Source organism: Schistocerca cancellata, chromosome 8 (assembly GCF_023864275.1).
Source record: "Schistocerca cancellata isolate TAMUIC-IGC-003103 chromosome 8, iqSchCanc2.1, whole genome shotgun sequence".
In the NCBI taxonomy this organism is placed as follows: domain Eukaryota; kingdom Metazoa; phylum Arthropoda; class Insecta; order Orthoptera; family Acrididae; genus Schistocerca; species Schistocerca cancellata.
The window spans coordinates 445,163,011-445,182,377 of NC_064633.1; the positions used below are offsets into that span (position 1 = coordinate 445,163,011).

General features: G+C 39.2%; 1 protein-coding gene across 4 annotated transcripts in view; it reads left to right on the forward strand.

The window, feature by feature from the left end:
- Positions 1–19,367, forward strand: part of LOC126094681 (dihydropyrimidinase-like) — a 346,768-nt gene that overhangs the window by 309,589 nt on the left and 17,812 nt on the right. For all 4 annotated transcript variants that reach the window (XM_049909199.1, XM_049909198.1, XM_049909201.1 and 1 more), the window contains 3 exons: positions 8,067–8,180; positions 11,558–11,772; positions 12,445–12,670. In XM_049909199.1, coding sequence (XP_049765156.1) covers positions 8,067–8,180; positions 11,558–11,772; positions 12,445–12,670 — 555 coding nt within the window. The remainder of the gene's footprint in view (positions 1–8,066; positions 8,181–11,557; positions 11,773–12,444; positions 12,671–19,367) is intronic.

A 19,367-nucleotide genomic window follows, 5' to 3' on the forward strand; every position in this document is an offset into this window, starting at 1 on the left:
CATTGTGGTTGCAGCTACGGCACGGCTATCTGTATCGCTGAGGCATGCAAGCGTGCCCACCAACGGCAAGAATATTAAGATCCCATATTTAAGATGGTTTTTTTCTGCATATTGCCTCTGCTGCTGCACTAAAGAGCTGATTGCTTCAGATGTTAATTATCCTCCACATATGATGCGATTCTTCAGTTTCTCCCAGCGTATTTGTTGCTTGAACAGTCCACGGGTATACTGCCGGTTCATAGTGTCCAACGGGCACAATATTTCAGCAATCGGACATGTCGCCATCATCAGGTGCGCTGACGAACTGTGCTCCTGAGGGCAGGTGGCCGATTTAAATCTCCTCCCCCCGCGGGCCGCTCTCTTCGCCGTCCACGCCTGTGTGTGGCGCGCTGGCATGGGTAGAAGAATGGGTAGCTTTTGGAGATGAAATGGTGAAGGTAGCAGAGGCTCAAGTAGGTAAAAAGACGAGGGCTAATAGAAATCCATGGGTAACAGAAGAGATATTGATTTTAATTGAGGAATGGAGAAAATATAAAAATGCAGTAAATGAAGCAGGCAAAAAGGAATACAAACGTCTCAAAAATGAGATCAACAGGAAGTGTAAAATGGCTAAGCAGGGATGGCTAGAGGACAAATGTAAGGATTTAGAGGCACATATCACTTGGGGTAAGATAGATACTGCCTACAGGAAAATTAAAGAGACCTTGTAACCTCCCCCTCTCTTATCGACCTTAATGACAGTGAAAAATTAAACTGCGTGTACCTAATGGAAATTTGGGAAAAACAATCGTGACCGAAGTTAATTTGTCGGTAAAGAGGGAGGAAAGGGTTACATCTAAATGAAAGGAAAAATGCTAATGAAACTGGTGGAAATTAATTTTGAAAAGGGGTAAAGTTAATAAAGAAAGTAAATGTGCGGCCGTTACGTTAACAATTAACTAGCGGTAATTAGATATTTGAGATTTGGGTGAAATTACGGTTGCCAGTCCTAAGGATAATTACTATAGTAACTGAAAAAGAAAGGTTATTACACATATAATTAACACTAGAAGGTTGACACGTGTAGTGTGAAAACTGTAAGTTTGTCAGAAGTAATAAATTTCGCTACACTCTGACTTAATTTAGCAAAAGAATTAATAAAACCGGAAAATCGAAAGTTAATTTAGTGACTGAAGTTAGTAGTGAGCTTTCTTTCTGAAGCACATCGAAATTCAGTAAAATACGGTTAGTATTGGACTACCTCAACAATCATTTCAAAAGCCACTTGAATCTACGCAATTTAGAAATAAGAGATTTAACTTTGAACTTGAATTACATGATTCTGAACAATTAACAATAGTAAATTTTAGTACGCACCAAGCTGAGCTGCAGTCACAGGTAAGCTAAAATACGGTAACAAAACTCGCACTCTTAATTTGTGCTTGTGCAATCTAAATATTGTAGCCAGCTATGAATACCTTAACTGAACTTTGAAATTAAAGCAGTGAAATCGAATGATGCTGGCGTTTGAATTTCAACAACACTCAGGTTCATTTCGGGAAAGGAAGGGACCCTGCTTGGCAATGCAATTGGGACAATGAGCAACAAAGGTTCATGCTAAGTTGCTGTAATTTTGTGATGCAACAATTTTAAAAGTTTGAAAAGCTGAGGTCTGCCTTACAGTTCTAAAACTTTACGTGCTTCCAGTCTTCCTTGTTGGTTGATTGAAGGTTTGAAGCCGTCGATCGAGGAGGTGGCGACAGTCACTCATTGTCGGCCGTCGCTGTTGCAGAAGCTGGATGTTGGCGCGCCTTCTTCTCGACACGGTCACCAGGCGAAACGGGCTCTTGATGTGCGCCAGCTAATGCTTCCCGTCCGCGACACCATGTCAGAAAGTATCATCGCAAGTTGAGCGCAATTACATGCTGCCAAACCCCGAAAGCGCGGCAACTCGCGGGAGCTTCACACAACACACCTCTCCACTGCACCACCCCAGCCAGACTCCCCCTCTGCCCGCGCTCCACGCGACAGAGTTCACTACCAAAGATCCTAAACACTTTGGTTCTCCACACGACCTATCAATGTAGTCATTCGATAGCATAGTTTTCCCTAGGCCAGACCCAGCGTATAAATACAAATAATATTCACGAAACAAACCAATTATAAATAGACATAAATGCATATATATACAAATAGTAAAACAATTACAATATATAAAGACACAGAAATGTTATATCTTCAGGTAAAATAATAAGGAAAAAAATTTATAGTACAAAAGATGGAAATAAGAGGATATGCATTTCCGGCGTTACAACCTTTGGAGAAAAGAGAACCACTGTGTCAGGAAGTCGTTTCTGAAAGTATTTGTATGGAGTGTAGCCATGTATGGAAGTGAAACATGGACGATAACTAGTTTGGACAAGAAGAGAATAGAAGCTTTCGGAATGTGGTGCTACAGAAGAATGCTGGAGATTAGGTGGGTAGATCACATAACTAATGAGGAGTTATTGAATAGAATTGGAGAGAAGAGAAATTTGTGGCACAACTTGACTAGAAGAAGGGATCAGTTGGTAGGGCATATTCTGAGACATCAAGGATCACCAATTTGGTATTGGAGGGTAGTGTGGAGGGTAAAAATTGTAGAGGGAGACCAAGAGATGAATACACTAAACAGATTCAGAAGGATGTAGGTTGCAGTAGGTACTGGGAGATGAAGCAGCTTGCACAGGATAGAGTAGCATGAAGAGCTGCATCAAACCAGACTCTGGACTGAAGACCACAACAATAACATCAACAACATGTTAATGGAAAGCAATTCAAAAATAAAAAATAAATGAATTTTGAGGAGGCAGATGACAAAGCAAGAGGGGAATAAAAAATTCCCCTGCTTGCTTCGTCACAAGAGCCCCTCAGATTTAGGAGAATGGTATCCCACTGGGTTCTGTACTAAGTGTCACACTCTTCTTCATTGCCATCTATATGCTTGAGACCTCTGTTGGGCCTCTGGTTACCCTGGCATTGTAAGTCTACAGTTTTTGCATCTGGTGCAGCTCTCACTCGGTAGCATCTGCTGAGCACCAGCTCCGAGGTGCCTCTGCATGGGCCACCGCCCATGGCTTCCAGTTTTCTCCTTCTAAAACGCGGGTTATGCATTTTTGTCTTCTACCCACAGTACACACTAATCCAGAACTTTGTTTAGGCAACCAGCTCCTCGATGTTTTAGCACAGCCCCATTTCTTGGGCCTTATTTTTGATAACAAGCTGACATGGCTGTCCCACATTCGCCGCCTAAAGACTACTTGTATGCGGAAGCTTGATGCTCTCTGCCCTGTGGCCCATTCATCTTGGGGTGCAGACCATTCCACTCTTCATCTTTACCATGCTCGGGTCTTGTCCAGACTACATTATGGTAGTCAGGTTTATGGCTCACCAGCTCCTTCCACTTTGAAACTCCTTGAGCCTGTCCATCATTGTGGGGTGTATCTGGCTATTGGTGCCTTTCACACTAGTCCTTTTGATAGTCTCTTTACAGAAGCAGGGATTCCCCCTCTACACATCCGATGGCGCCAACTCCTTGTTTCTTAAGCAATCACCATTCACCAATTCCTTAATTCCTTGAGCGTCCTGTGTGCACTGTGCTCTTCGCCAGTGAGGGATGTCTCCCTCCTAACACCCGCCCACAGGTGGGATTGCTGGTTAGCATTTGTCTCACTTCCCTCTGTCAGGATCTCCATCTCCACTCATTGGACTACACCCTGTGTCTTTCCTCCCTCCCCCCTCCCCCCCTCCTTGGATGGTGCCTAGACCGCAGATTAGGGCCGATCTATTCCAGGGTCCTAAGGTCTCTGTCGCTCCTATGGTTTACCAGTGTCTTTTATGTGCCATCATTGCAGAGTTCCAGGGTGCCACCATCTTTCACACTGATGGTTCTAAGACAATCGATAAGGTGGGATTCGCTTTTACATTTCCTACTGGATTAGAACACCATTTATTGCTGGGATCATGTAATGTGTTCACAGCAGAGCTTCTAACCATTCACAGAGCCCTCCTTTCTGTTTCTCAGGCCTCCCTCCACAGCATTTTAATTTGTTCAGACTCCATGAGTAGCCTGCAGGCTATCAACTGATGCTACTTGCGTCACCTCTTGGTCTCTGCTATCCATTACCCTCTCTCTGCTCTTGAGTGTACCACCTGTTCAGTTGTCTTTCTCTGGGTCACAAGTCATTTGGGCATCTCAGGGAATGAACTGGCTGACCGTTTGGCTAGAGAAGCAGATACTTACCCCTTATTTCCTTTCCCGATTCCAGCTGCGGATATACAGTGTAATGCCATCTGGAGCACTACTGCTCATAGTAATAAACTCCGCACAATCAAGGAGTCTACTGCAGTTTGGTACTCTTCCTTCTGCTCCTCTCAGAAGGAGTCCACTCTTTATGCCATTTACACATTGGTCATACCTGGCTCACCCACTGTTTCCTCCTATGTATGTAATGACCCACACTCGCAATGTGGTTGTGGAGCCAGACTGATGATATCTCTCGTATTGGTGGAATGTCCTCTCTCGACTCTTCATGTTACGTATAGTCTTCCTTATTCCTTAAATCTAATATTAGCAGACGATCCACAGATGGTTGAACCGGTCCTTAGTTTCCTCCATGATAGTGGTTTTTATTTCCAGATATAAGGTTCTACTTTAGTCTTGGAGCAGGGGCAGGTTGGTTGTGGTTGGGACTTGTTTTACAGTCTTCTCGGTCTGTGACCCCATGACTGCCCTCCTTTTTTTTCAGTTTTTAGATTTGGTCTCACTGTTTATGCCTTTACTGTGTATGTTTAATGATCATTATTTTATAATTTGCTCCCCTGACTGGATCTGTCCACTTTTAGCAGACCCTCTTTCTTCTGTAACTCACTTCGGAATCGCGGGACTGATGACCTTACCATTTGGTCCCATAACCCCTCTCAATTAATCAGTCCACATGATGTTGTGTCTAGCTTTGAAACTGTACTTACTCTTATCCTGTGAGTACTTTAAACTCAGTATTTCAAAGCTGTTCAGCAACTTCAGTTACTCACTCTGCAACGTAGGTCCAGAAAAAGGTAAGTTTTTTGTCCACCCACTTATGAACCATTCCCACACTATCTTGTTAATTTATTCATTTCCTGCTTTCTTCATCTTTCTTTTCATTCGGCTGTATCTTATCCTTGGCTTTCAAAGAATCATAAATTTGTGTTTTACCACATTTGAAACGCAACATTGTTTCATGCACAGAGAGTTTGTCTCTCTCACTCACCTCAACTACATTAATCTTTTCATTAAGAGTTAGCAAGACATACTTTTTGTTCAACAACATGTTATCACTTAAAGTGCTGCTAGTCAATTACAACTACCAGAAAATAATTCAGGTAGTGCATTTCTTTGAAATGCTTGACCTTGCCAGGTAAAATCATTGTTTAATGCAACAACACCCTCCACTGTGCAGATTGCAGCAGAATGTCCATAGGTGTGCAACAGTGTTCCAGTGTGCACCTGTGCACATCAGTATAACAGAAAACAAGAAACACCAACAAACAGGGTGCTCATGAAAGTACTATTTCATTTGATGTATCAACACTGTGTGTAACTTGTTTGTTGTTGCACTCAGCGGTGCAGTTTAATATACATACCTGCAATACCGCACTCTGCTGAACTTCTTTTTTTTTTTGTTTTCCACCACATAACAGCACCATCAGGGCTGTACAGTCTTTGTGTTAAAAGTAGAGTAAATGTAGAGTTGCGAATAATTAATGTATACTGTAATACAGTAGTACTGCGCAAGCTCTTTTCCTCATTATATAGGGCGTATCAAAAAGAATCATCAGATTTTTAAAAAATCATAACTATTATGTTATTTGAGATATGTGTGAACAACTTTCTGTTGGAAAGAGCAAACTCTAGAGTTCTACATGGTTCCCACTAGATAGTAAGAGTGTGCGCCCACTTCAGTTCTAGTAAAAATGGTGTCGGGACAACAGAAAGCGTTTGGTCTTCTACATTTTGCGCAGTGTGGGTCAGTAATAATTGTGCCGCATCACTTTCATACTAGGTGTGGTGTGGATCCTCCTAGAGCACAAAGCATTAGACACTGGCATGAAAAATTCTGAGAAATGGATTGTTTGTGTAAAGACAAATATCCGGGCCATCGCCAAGTGTCTGACACAGACGTCGAATGCATATGCCATAGATTTACAAGAGTCCACAGAAATCCATTCACCATTGCAGCTCGACAGCTCAACATGCGCCTGATGTCAATGTGCGGTGTCTTGCATCGACGTTTACACATGGTATTGTACAAAATTCAGCTACAGTAAGCTCTTCATGAAGGATAGAAACAACAAAATGTGGAGTTCTGTAATTTCGTTCTTGGCAAAATGGAGGATGACAGTTTTCTTCCACGCTTAGTGTTTAGTGACAGGCCAAAATTTGATTTAAATGGAAAGGTGAACCTTCATAATGTGAGAATGTGGGATATGGAATAATCGCATGAAGTTGTACGTCATGAGAGGGACCCTTCTAAATTTTTTGTGTTTTGTATGTAAATAAGTTATACAAAACTGCAACCAGTCACTTTTTTGGATAATTAAGTTTTATTCGATGAACTGGTTTTCGAACCTTTTCAGGTTCATCTACAGATGGTATCAGGAAGTTACGTCATTATTGCTAGCCTAATGCTGGGTGCTGGCTCTATGACAAAAAGATGGAACACACTTTAATGTATCGCCATGACCATAGCTTATCTGTCGGTAGGGATGAAAATTTAGTTTTTTATTTACTGCGACAGTGTAGGCGACCCTTTTTTTTTTCCCCGATTATACTGTCGCAGTAAGTAAAAAATAAATTTACATCCATATCGACAGATAAGCTATAGTCATAGCGATACATTAAAGTGTGTTCCATCTTTTTGTCATAGAGCCAGCACCCAGAGTTATGCTAGCAATAATGATTTAACTTCCTGAAACCATCTGAAGATGAACCTGAAAAGGTTCGAAAACTGGTTCATGGAATAAAACATAATTATTCAAATAAGTGACTGGTTTCAGTTTTGTATAACTTATTTACATTCAATATACAGTCACAGTTCTAAAATATCCATAATGGATAAGCATAATTAATGTGTTTTGTGTAGTTTCATGGGAAAAGGTGTATGGTCCATTGTTCTTAGCAGAGAACAGTTACAGGAAGCCCATATCTCCATACGCTTGAGAGCACTCTTTTCCCACAGTAGGAGACTGATTCAAACGAATTTATTTACCAACAGGATGGGGCACTGCCACACCGGCATCTAGAAGTGTGGGAATTTTTAAATTGAAGGATTACTGAACGATGGATCGGTCACTGGACCAAATGATTCAGCCTTACATTACTGGCCTCCAAGGTCAACGGACCCGACTGTGTGTGATTATTTCTTGTGGAGGTTTATAAAGGACTCTGTTTATGTGCCTCTGTTACCAACAACAGTGAATGAACTGAGACATCGACAACAGTAGCTGTGGAAGCTGTAACTCAAGACCTGCTCATTGCAGTGTGGGAACAATTTGAATACCACATTGATATATGCTGTGCCTCTCAAGGGGGAATATTGAACATCTATGAATGCGTATGGAAAAAATCCTTTTTGAGTTTCTCGTTCATCAAAAACCAAAATTAATTGTATATGTTTATTAGTTTCAGAAATATAGACCTGCCAAATCGGATGATTCTTTTTATACACCATATACATTGACTTATTAATTAAATCTTAAAATTTGCATTCCTGTCCTGTATCAGGCATGTTCTGGTTTATACAAAAAAAAAGTAGCATATAAAAGTCTGCTGAATGCATTAGGACTGAAACACTTGTACGGCTTAGGCAGATTTCCAAATTATATGTGTTTTAAGTTTTACTGTGTTAATTACTCTGTGTGTGTGTGTGTGTGTGTGTGTGTGTGTGTGTGTGTGTGAGAGAGAGATAGAGAGAGAGAGAGAGAGAGAGAGAGAGAGAGATTAGAGATTTTTTATAGATTTTACCAACATTATTTCTTGAATGAAAAATTTTTTCCTTCTATTACAGAAAACAAAACGTCTCCTCTCATCTGGCATGACTGGTCCTGAGGGTCACTACTTGTCACGACCAGAGGCTATTGAAGCAGAAGCTGTCTACAGAGCATGTGTTATTGCTAGTCAGGTAGACTTTTTTTATTATTAGTTACAAATTCCACCTATTTCAAAGAACCCTTCAGCGAACAGAAACCATCAGTTAACGTGCAAAATATGATCTGGTTTCCTACCTGCAACAGTTAAGTTTGGTCATTGCTTCGGGTAAAAGTTTGCAATTTCATTTCTTTCTTGATTTTATTTTCCTCCCTACATTAAATATGGATGAAATGATTTTACTTGCTGGATAAAGGCATAAATGAGCAAACAAAAAATGTTGCATTAATGCTGTGTAGTTCAGAAGTAGTGTTGATACTGACTACTAATTGAGGAGAAAGTGTTGGGAGTAACACAGAGGTTTATCTGGGATACCCAAGAGAAGTTGATGAAGATTCCATTTGAACCAACATATGCCCATGCAACTGACCATGAAATCCTTGTTTCTTTGATAGTCTGGTTTTCTCCAATGATTTCTAACTAGATGATTCATGGAGCAACACTTGGTTGCAAAAGCTAAAATTTTTGTGATAGTTTTGCTGTCTCTAACTGTGTGGTAAGTAGAAATATTTTCTTTCCACTTTCATTTGTTCAGGGACTTTAACTTGTTGATCATTTTGCAAAAAGATATTGTTTTGAGTATTCGTAGAGTACTACAGTATTACTCTTATTTACCACAAAGGAAGAAACTTTAAACCACCCGCTCATTAAGGACAGTAGCATCATTCATCCTATTCCTTTGATTACACATTTATCTGTAGTCCAATTAAAATTACTTGATAGTTGAAATTTGTCAGCTGCTGCTACAGTGTTGCCACATCGACTGCAGGTCACTTCACAAATGCTGTTAATGTGTAATGCAGAGCAATGTTGGAAGCGGCCACTGCAAGGTACGTCGGAAATGCGAGATGTCCTGTCAGTAGCTGATTTTAAGTGACCAGTGACTGAACTCGGCAGATGACTGGTTTTGTAGCCCTGAATTTAAAGTCGTGTCCTAACCTAACCACAACCTTGAGACATGCAGTGTACCTAAAAAACAGTGGTCAACAATCTGTAGCAAAACTAAAATCATGATCACTTTGTTCACAGCGTTTAAAGCTAACTTCTATGAGCTAACTCAAGACAGAAAAAATTCATTTTCAGTGCTAAAAGCAAACTGTAATTTCTTGCTATCATTGGTTACCTGAAACTATCCTCACACTAGTTAAATGAGCACCATCGACTGATGAGGAGTCCTCTTTGGCATTTGGTTGCAGAGTCCAACCAACAAAAGAATAATAGGAAGAAAAATAACAGCAAATAAAGTCAATATGAAGATGAAAATGATGTGGTAAAGAATTACAACCCAGTTACATTTAAAACAATTAACTGAATACAAATAATAATCAGACTCTCCTGATTAGAGTTGGCGAAAAAAAGAAATAAAATAACTCTCTACAGCTCACGAGATTCAAATCTATAACCTTGTACACTTCATATCAATACACTAACCATTGTGCTGAGCCACAAGACTGGGCTGAGCTCATTTATTTATCATTATGGAGCTCTGGTCGCAATGATGAATTGTAGCTTTCAAAAATTTGGCTTCACACAATCTCACGTGCAGCTTATCTAACATAAGCAAATCTCTGTAATTATGATACCTGTATATGTGATGCTGAATTGCAACTTGTGCAGGAGTAGTCTTTGGTTATCACTGTGTAAGAAACATGTGTATTTCATTAGCATAATTTTGTGCATGTATTGTTTTTGGCATGGTAGCAAAACAAGTGTGCCGAATCTATGATTCGGGATCCAAACATATGAAGAAAGACTACTGAATACGAAACTGGAAGTGAAATGACAAACTGTTGTAGCAGTTTGGCAATGGCAAATGGTTAGAGCATGACGAGCACTCTTATTGGAGGAATCGAGCTCCAACACGTAAAGTGTCAACTATCAAGTTATTATAGTTATACTATAGTACTGTTTGCATCTGTTTTCATGTACTTTACTATTATAAGATTTGAGTCTGCTGGACAAAGACATTGTGGCACCATGTTCATTATTTTACAGTTACAGCACCTATATTGCCACTTGGTACTTCAGAGCCACTGTGGGAACTATCTCCAGAAGATCAGTTTCTTATGACTACTCAAAAATATGGATCTTCTAATCCAAAGGTCTGGGGTTTACTTCCAGGTTTTTGCTGCTTCTAACCACATGACATTCACTTGTGGTAGTGCTCTACATTCAATGAACTTTGTTAATTTTCAGCAACAATTTCATGCTAAACCATAGACCTCGACTCACGCCTTTCATGCAAAGAAGTCTTGGACAGTATTCCAACATTGCATACAAATCTGACCCTCAAGAAGATCTACTGTCAAAAACCACTGTGCAGAAGATTTGTTTAACTTCTTCTTGTACTGAGGTCTAATTGTGTGGTCAGCTGGTGCAAACAGTTTAAAGTCTCAAACTCATAGAAGAAGATTATGCAGTTTGAAACAAGTAAAAACAACCTTCTGGTATCACTGATAAACATTAATGGTCTCGCACTAAATGAAATGCTCTGTGTAAAAATCTTTTCGGACCACCTACATAAAAAGATCATGTAGTAAGCATATATAGAAATTAATCAAGAAGCTCGATTCAGCATGCTCCATTCTTAGAAATATCGCTCATTGTACTGATTTGAAAACAAAGGTCCTAAATTCTACTGTACACATTCACTCCCTATTTTGTAGAAATTTCTTCTGGGCAATATAGTAAATGCAGTATTTAGTGAGCAAAATCAAGCAGTAAGAATACTATGTGAAACAGAAAACTATACATTTTGCAGATGTTTCATTAAGAATCTTGGAATTATATTACTGATATCCCAGTTCATTTTCTCCTTAATGGTACTTCCTGTTAGTAACGAAAATAAATTTCCAATGAAATAATATTTTTGCAATCACAGTGTAAGCTATAAAGATAATTTCCACATAGACTCTGCCTTCTTCACTGAGGTTGGATTTCATTTATGTATTCTGGTGCCAATAATTTCAATGTGTTTCCATGAGACAGAAAGCAAGAAACTGAGAAGCACAGTAATCCAAAATAAAATTAAAAACAATCTTGATTAGCCAATCTGACTAAAAGTTACCTGATTATGTAGTGGCAAGGCTTGAAGATTACTATTACCTTTAGACAGAAGCAATTTTCATTGTAAATAACTCTGTTCTGACAGAATAAAAGTAACTTATTTCGTAGACATATCAGTGCAGTCAAATAAAGAACGACAAGCCATAGTATGTAAACAATAGTGAAGAAGAAGAAGAAGAAGAAGAAGAAGAATCCTAGCAATCATATTGCACTCTTTATTTTCCAACATAAATACTTAAAAGGTAATTAGTTTTGCAATTGTATAAGTTATTTCTTTCCTTTCAGGTGAGCTCTCCACTGTATTTGCAAGTGACAAGTAAATCCTCAACTGCTGTGCTCAAGGCTATGAGGAAAAATGGTGTGGTTGTCTTTGGGGAAGTCCTTGCTTCTTCTCTGGGGATTGAAGATGCCAAGAAGCTAAACAACCCATCCTGCATTACCAACCCTCCAATTCGCTCGACAGAGGGAACAGGGTCATCATTGATAAGTGCCCTTGCTGAGTAAGCATTCTAGTTATTGGCTTCCATTCAATTAAAATGGCTAACATTGTAAAGTCTACATAGAAGCTATCAATTAGTTTTAAGGTATAAAAAGTTTCAATCTCTCTCTCTCTCTCTCTCTCTCTCTCTCTCTCTCTCCCTCTGTCCCTGGCTGTTTCTTCCTTTATTATCTCATATCTCTTAACAACAATGCCATCTCAGAAGCTCTGTTTACACTTTTCTCTTTATCAAGCGCCTTAGTCTCCAGTTCTCCAGTTGTTAATTTCTGTGTAAGCTGTAATAAGAAACAGTTTTGTTTGCAATAATTTATATGATCGTGTGCTTTTTTAATGTTCATCCTACTTGTAAATTAACTACAATATTTATCTTTTGAGAAGAACTTTTACTTATTTTCTAATATACAATTATAAATTAGTGACATTACGTAAAAGTATATATCATACTTGAAACAATGAGACCTAATCTAATTAAAATTTTACTCCCCAGTTTATTGTTACACTCTTACAGTAGTAATGTATAAGTTCATAATGTTTTAAACTGATATTTTGTTCACTTCGTTTCCACTTATTGTCAGTAATAATTTGCGTTATGTTAAATGCTGACATTCTATGCATAGTGATGCCACTGAGATAGACTGGTTTCAGTCTGTTTCTAATTCTCTGAACATTTCAGAAATGGTCTACATGTTGTTAGCAGTGGTAACTGCACTTTTAGCACAGAGCAGAAGTCTCTGGGCATAGAAGACTTTACAAAGGTTCCACCTGGTGTAAATGGTGTTGAAGACAGGATGTCAGTTGTATGGGAGAAAGGTGTGCACAGTGGTGCAATGGATCCAAAATGCTTTGTAGCCATTACCAGCACCAATGCAGCAAAAATTTTCAACATATTTCCAAGGAAGGTTTGTAACAAAATTTATTTTGCCATGAAACAGCGTTTATGAAACAGTTATGTGCATTCACAACACTGTCACCTACTTAATCTCAATCAGTTCTTCTCAAAACTTTTGAGTGTATACATATAGCATGTGAGTCAGAGATATTTTTTAAAATTATTCTTTTTAAAAATCTCTGTTTATAAAATGGTGGAAGGAAGATTATGGCTTAACATTCTGTTACTTATTAGAGTTGAGCACACAACGGAATTAATCTGTTTAGGATTCCGTGGTCATAAAGATTATTGAAGTGTACAATATGCAGTCACCTTGCAGTGGCACATAATAATCTGGAATGATGTATATTTGCTTGTAGATTGGATCTAAATTGTCTTGGAAGAAATGTACAGAATTCAATTGCAGATATCAGACTTGTAGTAAATATTTGGTTTAGCAAGTCACATGAAAGGAAGGAAATTAACCCATATGAGTATAAACTGACAAGCAACATAAAGTTGCAACACAGCAATGTTTCTCACTTTAAAAATGAAAAATTGTTGTTTGCAGGGTAAGCATTTCATGGTCCTCCAGGCCTGATCACAGAGATATTTTCTTGTTCATTTATTTGTAATTGAAATAATGCTATATCGAAAGACAACTTATAACATAAAGGATGTGTGGATAGCAAGATATGCATGCAAATAAAGTGTTGCACATTAGCTTAGCTTCTGATCTGTCTTCCTTTAGTTCATTCATGTCAAAAGATACTATATTTCTTTCAGTGACTACAAAGAATGTATGTGATTGGGAGTTCAGAGTTAATACATCACTGTGGCTTATGAACTAATAAAGAAAGAAGCTTAATTGGTATAGAAGAGGTAAAAAAACACTATCACCCAAAGTATTATTCTCTTTGGTGGGATTTGCAAAAAAAAAAAAAATATTAAACAAATCAGCAGCTGTTATGAGGATGTCAATGTCAGCAGTCCCAAAAAAAGGAAGCTCTTCAGCAGATGTAACTGAGATTGCATGTTGAATCTAAATATCAGTAAAATATTAAGAAGTTCACTTTAATCAATGCATGTGTAATGTGAAGCAGGTCTATATCAAAGTTGTTATGGTGACTCAGTTTAATAATAAACTTGCCTTAAAAGTGTTGGTGAAACATCATATAAGAGCACTTTTTGTATTCAGCAAAACATCCCTCTCATCAGATCACTAGTATATACAATCATAGCATGCTTATATGAAATTACAGATACGAATTCATTATCTGTTATGGGAAAGTGACAGTTTCTCTAGAAAATGAGAAGTGTACTGGAGAAGATAATGGTCATATGTCATTTAAGGCTTCCGTGGTATGTTACATGCCTTTACCAAAAAGTATGTAGACCATTGGTCTGTCAGCCTAATTTCTCCTGCAGCTAAAACATTGCTTAGAGTGCTGAATAGAAGGCTATATGGCTATAGGTGTACTGGAGAGGAACAGTTCAGACTTAAAAGAGGAGAAGGCACATGGGGGGAGATACAACTGGCACAGAATCTATGTTTACAACAGAAAGTAAGATAAGGATTGGAAACGAGATGTCAGATGGAAGCAGCATTGGAAGGGGTATTAAATCAGCTTGTTGCCTCTCCCTTTACTGTTTAACTTATACCTGGAAGAGACTATTGCGAAAGGCTTAAGTGGAAAAAGAGGTGTGTGTGTGTGTGTGTGTGTGTGTGTGTGTGTGTGTCTTGACAGAAAGAGAAGATGAAACAAAGCTGGAAGCATTTGAGATGTAGATGTGCAGGAGAATTGAGAGGGTAAGCTGGAGAGAAAGAGTGAGTAATGTGAGAATGTTCGGAAGGGTTGGCAAGAGGAGAAGGCTGCTCCAGGTTATAAGATAAAAGAAGAAGAACTCGACGGGACATTCTCTGAGACAGGAATGCTTGCTAACAGATACTTTGGAAGCTCTAGGTTCTGGTGAGAGATTGAGAGGAAGGAGGAGACACAAGTTGGTGGATAATATCAAGGGAAGCAGAAATTATGTGGACCTGAAGAGTATGGCAAAAGACAGGAGCGCATGGAGAGTTACCAAGTGAAAATTTGCCTATGAACAGAACACTGATGAAGGTCATCACCTTTTACCACATCTGATACATCAGTCTTGTAGGATACTTCATCTCCTTGCACATTATACATGTTTGTGTCATGTGTATTTTGTAGATTAGGAAATAAAATTACATTTACTTTCCCATGTGTGCCATTTTCCGTTCTGCACAGCTGTGAGTGTTGCTGAGAAATTGCATGTATCTGCAGCACTGTTCTCCTTTTGTAACATCTGATGTGTCCATTCATTGTGCCCTTCAGACTGTATATGCTAGTCATTTATCTTGTGTAGGTTAGGGAATCAAATGGTACTATCAGAGTAACTCATTAGCAAAAAGCAAGCAGGTGCAGGTGAAAGCTACAGCACTCTCTGACATAACAAAGAAAAGCAGATAGTGTTGAAACATGGACAACAGCGAGTTGTTATTCTATTGTGCATGTTTACCTGCTCCTGCACCCAGGTGTACATGAATGCCCACAGCTGTCAGTCCTTCCTACCTGCTGAGTGTAAATGAGTGCCCATAGCCATCTGCGCTCTCTACCTACTGGGCACACATGAATGCCCATAGTCACAAGAGGATAAACTCCTTTATAACTGAGAGCACATCATTCTCGTACGTCGACATGATGTTTCCAAAAATTATTGTAGTTCTGGTTAATTTTTTTGTCCATTGGATAATCATTATGCCATAATCATGTCCTGAATATTGGAAATGCCTGAGCTTGTAATGACTTGTGCATGCTATCTTCAGCTGGGGGGGGGGGGGGGGGGGGGGGGGGATAGTGATTTCCAGGGTATGGATTGCTGCTTGGTTTCTGGGTAACACATAAATATTCATGTCTCTCAAAATGTAATAACCAAAAAACTACAATTCTTTTTAATCTGTTCGAAAAGGTCAGAACAAACTGATCTCTCTTTTCCTTTTGTTCTTCAGACTAATTTTTTGCATTATTTTTGCACGTACTTTCCTCATACGCATCTTGTCTCTTAAAATGTCTTGAATGCCTTCTCTACAACAAATACTCAATTTCCAGTTGCTTATTGAACTTTCATAATGTTTCCCTCATTCTTGATGTAGATAGCAAACTTGTTTAATCGCAGTCAGTTTTAGCACAAAATGTTTTCCATCCGAGATCAGGAACATGTTTATGGTAAAGTGCTTGTTTGTTCAACACCACTGAATTGATCAGACAAGTTGAAACTTTTCACAGCTTAAAAACACTGTTCAAGATTTACAAACATCCTTGCGCTAATATAATATGACAAACTGTTAAATGGTAATATGAGTACTCTCTGTCTCTTTCTTTCTTTCCTCAGACCATATATTTAAGGATTTCCACAAGGATAGGGAGTGTACTCACTTCAGATTGGTTTTGGAAATGGAACTAATATTACTGATGGCTGGAGAAACTAAATTTTTTATTATGCTGTACACCACCAAGAACAGAATATTTGGACTTAGCAAGACACTTAATACTTACCAAAAGTTTGGGGATGAACAGTTTTCTCTAAGATGCATGGATCCAACTAATTCTTCACCTGTATCAGCGGAATCAGTATCTTATGAAACTGCAACTCTAGAGTGTTAGTGCTTTGTGCTACTCAGGTGGGACATGAACTAGGCCACTATAACCCTGAAGTAGTGAAGGGAACCTCCCCATCGCACCCCTCTCAGATTTAGTTATAAGTTGGCACAGTGGATAGGCCTTGAAAAACTGAACACAGATCAATCGAAAAAACGGGAAGAAGTTGTGTGGAACTATGAAAAAAATAAGCAAAATATACAAACTGAGTAGTCCATGCGCAAGATAGGCAACATCAAGGATAGTGTGAGCTCAGGAGTGCCATGGTCCCGTGGTTAGCGTGAGCAGCTGTGGAACGAGAGGTCCTTGGTTCAGGTCTTCCCTTGAGTGAAAAGTTTAATTTTATATTTTCAGAAAATTATTATCTGTCCGTCCGTTCGTCCGATACGAGGTAACTGCGCTGTAGTATGGGGACGCTGCACCTAAACAAACATCAAAACACACGACATCAGTCGACTACAGCACACAGAAGAGAGTGTATTCCTGCTAACGAGGCTCCTTGGCTGGCAGTTGACTGTTCGCTACTTTGGACGAGAGTGCATTAAATACGTGAGATGTATTCCGTGTGCAATATGAATCCAGCAAATATAGCTCACGACTACAATAACAAGGTCAATGAATATTTTCCGAACTGTAAGGAATCAGAAAGTTCCTTAAGGGATCGAACGATTGTCGAACATTTATATGATTAGTTCCTACATTTGTTGATAAACAGTATGTGTGGTACCTTGCTGATTGCTGTGGGGCTGTATGTACCAGATGATGAGATTGATGATGATCCGTACGAATAATTACAGGTTACTGTCCAAACCAATTAAAAGATGCAAATATAGATTATGGAGTGAAGTAACAAATAAATTTAAGAAATTTAAAGGGATGGCGGAAGAAAGCACAATTAAATATTGCAAAGAAGTCGTGGAACGAGGTGGAACCCGAAGACAGAAGTTCAGTTCAAAAAATGGTTCAAATGGCTCTGAGCACTCTGGGACTTAACACCTGAGGTCATCAGTCCCCTAGAACTTAGAACCATTTAAACCTAACTAATCTAAGGCCATCACACACATCCATGCCCCAGGCAGGATTCGAACCTGCGGCCGTAGCGGTCGCGCGGTTCCAGACTGTAGCGCCTAGAACCACTCGGCCACTCCGGCCGGCCAGAAGTTCAGTGAACTAGAAAATCTTGTATACCGACAATTTATTAAAGCTAGAAATGAATTAAGTGCAGTGCATGATACAGACCTACAGATTTGGGGATTGCATTACGCTAAACAAATCGGCCTGGACTTCAAGGCTTCATCTCATTGGCTTGTCACGTTCAAAAGAAAATACAAAATTACCAGCAGGAAGGTTACAAAATATGTAAGCAAGACCTATGCAAATAAACTGGAAGAACTTTCAGTGTGTTCCAAGACATTTGTTACAAAAACTAACCTCAGATTTCAACAGTATGAAGACGCATATATTATAAACACAGATCAGTCCGGTTTTAACTATGAAATGAAATTGACCCACACGTTATCGTTAGTTGTAGAAGGTGACACGGAATGTACTGTAGACCAGCTGCATGCCACTTCACATAGTTATACCATACAATAAGCTCTGAACAAAGCAAGATTTCTTTTACCTACATTTTATTTGTGTTTACAGGGAAAAAATGGTGTATTTGGACCGCAAGTTCAGTAACAGGTGAATAGGGTACTTGCGCAAATGCTGAATGTCATTGTGAATTGCAGTGCATCAGGAAAAATGGAGAAAAGACTAGTGAAAACTGTAATGAACGTGTGATTGCTCCTTACGCGGACAAAGATTTTGCCTTACTCCTTGACAGCTATACAGGACAGAAGGATCAGGCATTGTACAATTTTAGTGTGGGAGTAGACGTGATTACCATTCCTCCAGGTTGTTCACCTCTTGTCCAACAGTTAGATGTGTTTGGTTTTCGGCAAGTGAAATTCTTTGTGAAAAGATTCTATGATTTTGCAAAGCTGCACAGGTACACAGAGCAGTATTGTTTACGTGATCATGTGTCAATTATCAAAGTTCAGGCACTCACACACAATCAACTTTGCTCTCCAAAATTCCAGGACATGTTCAGATTTGCTTGAACATATGCAGGATTTGATGGTCTACACACGGAAAAATTTGAAAACATTAAAAACATATGTTTTGACAGAGCACAAGGAAAACTGTGAAACTGTTGCATTCATTTGTTGCAGTTTATGTGAAAAACTCTTATGTTTTCATCACTTTTTTGGGAGTGATTATCACATCCACAAGAAAACCTGAATCGGGCAAGGCAGAAGAATCTTTTTACCCATTCGCCAAGTGTACAAGTTAGGTCGGTCGACAACATATTCCTGTCATGTGACGCACATGCCATCACCAGTGTCGTATAGAATATATCAGATGTGTTTTCCTGTGGAGGAATTGGTTGACCTATGACCTTGTGATCAAATGTTTTCGGTTCCCATTGGAGAGGCACGTCCTTTCATCTACTAATCACACGGTTTTGCGGTGTGGTCGCAAAACACAGACACTAAACTTATTACAGTGAACAGAGACGTCAGTGAACGAATGGACAGATCATAACTTTGCGAAAATAAAGAAAGTAAACTTTTCACTCGAGGGAAGATTTGAACCAAGGACCTCTCATTCCACAGCTGCTCACGCTAACCACGGTACCATGGCACTCCTGAGCTCACACTATCCTTGATGTTGCCTGTCTTGCACATGGACTACTCAGTTTGTATATTTTGCCTTTTTTTTTTTTTTTTTGTAGTTCCACACAACTTCTTCCTGTTTTCTCGATTGATCTGTGTTCAGTTTTTCAAGGCCTATCCACTGTGCCAACTTATAAATAAATCTGAGGGGGGTGCGATGGGGAGGTTCCCTTGTCAGGTGGGACATGAACTACGCCATTATAAACCTGAAGTAGTTTCACAGATCTGATGGGTTCTCTGTCACTGCCAAGAGATACTGAGCTTAAATTCAATAACTTGAATACAGCAATGCCATTATCATGGTGAAGGCTAAGTTTCTGGAATGATG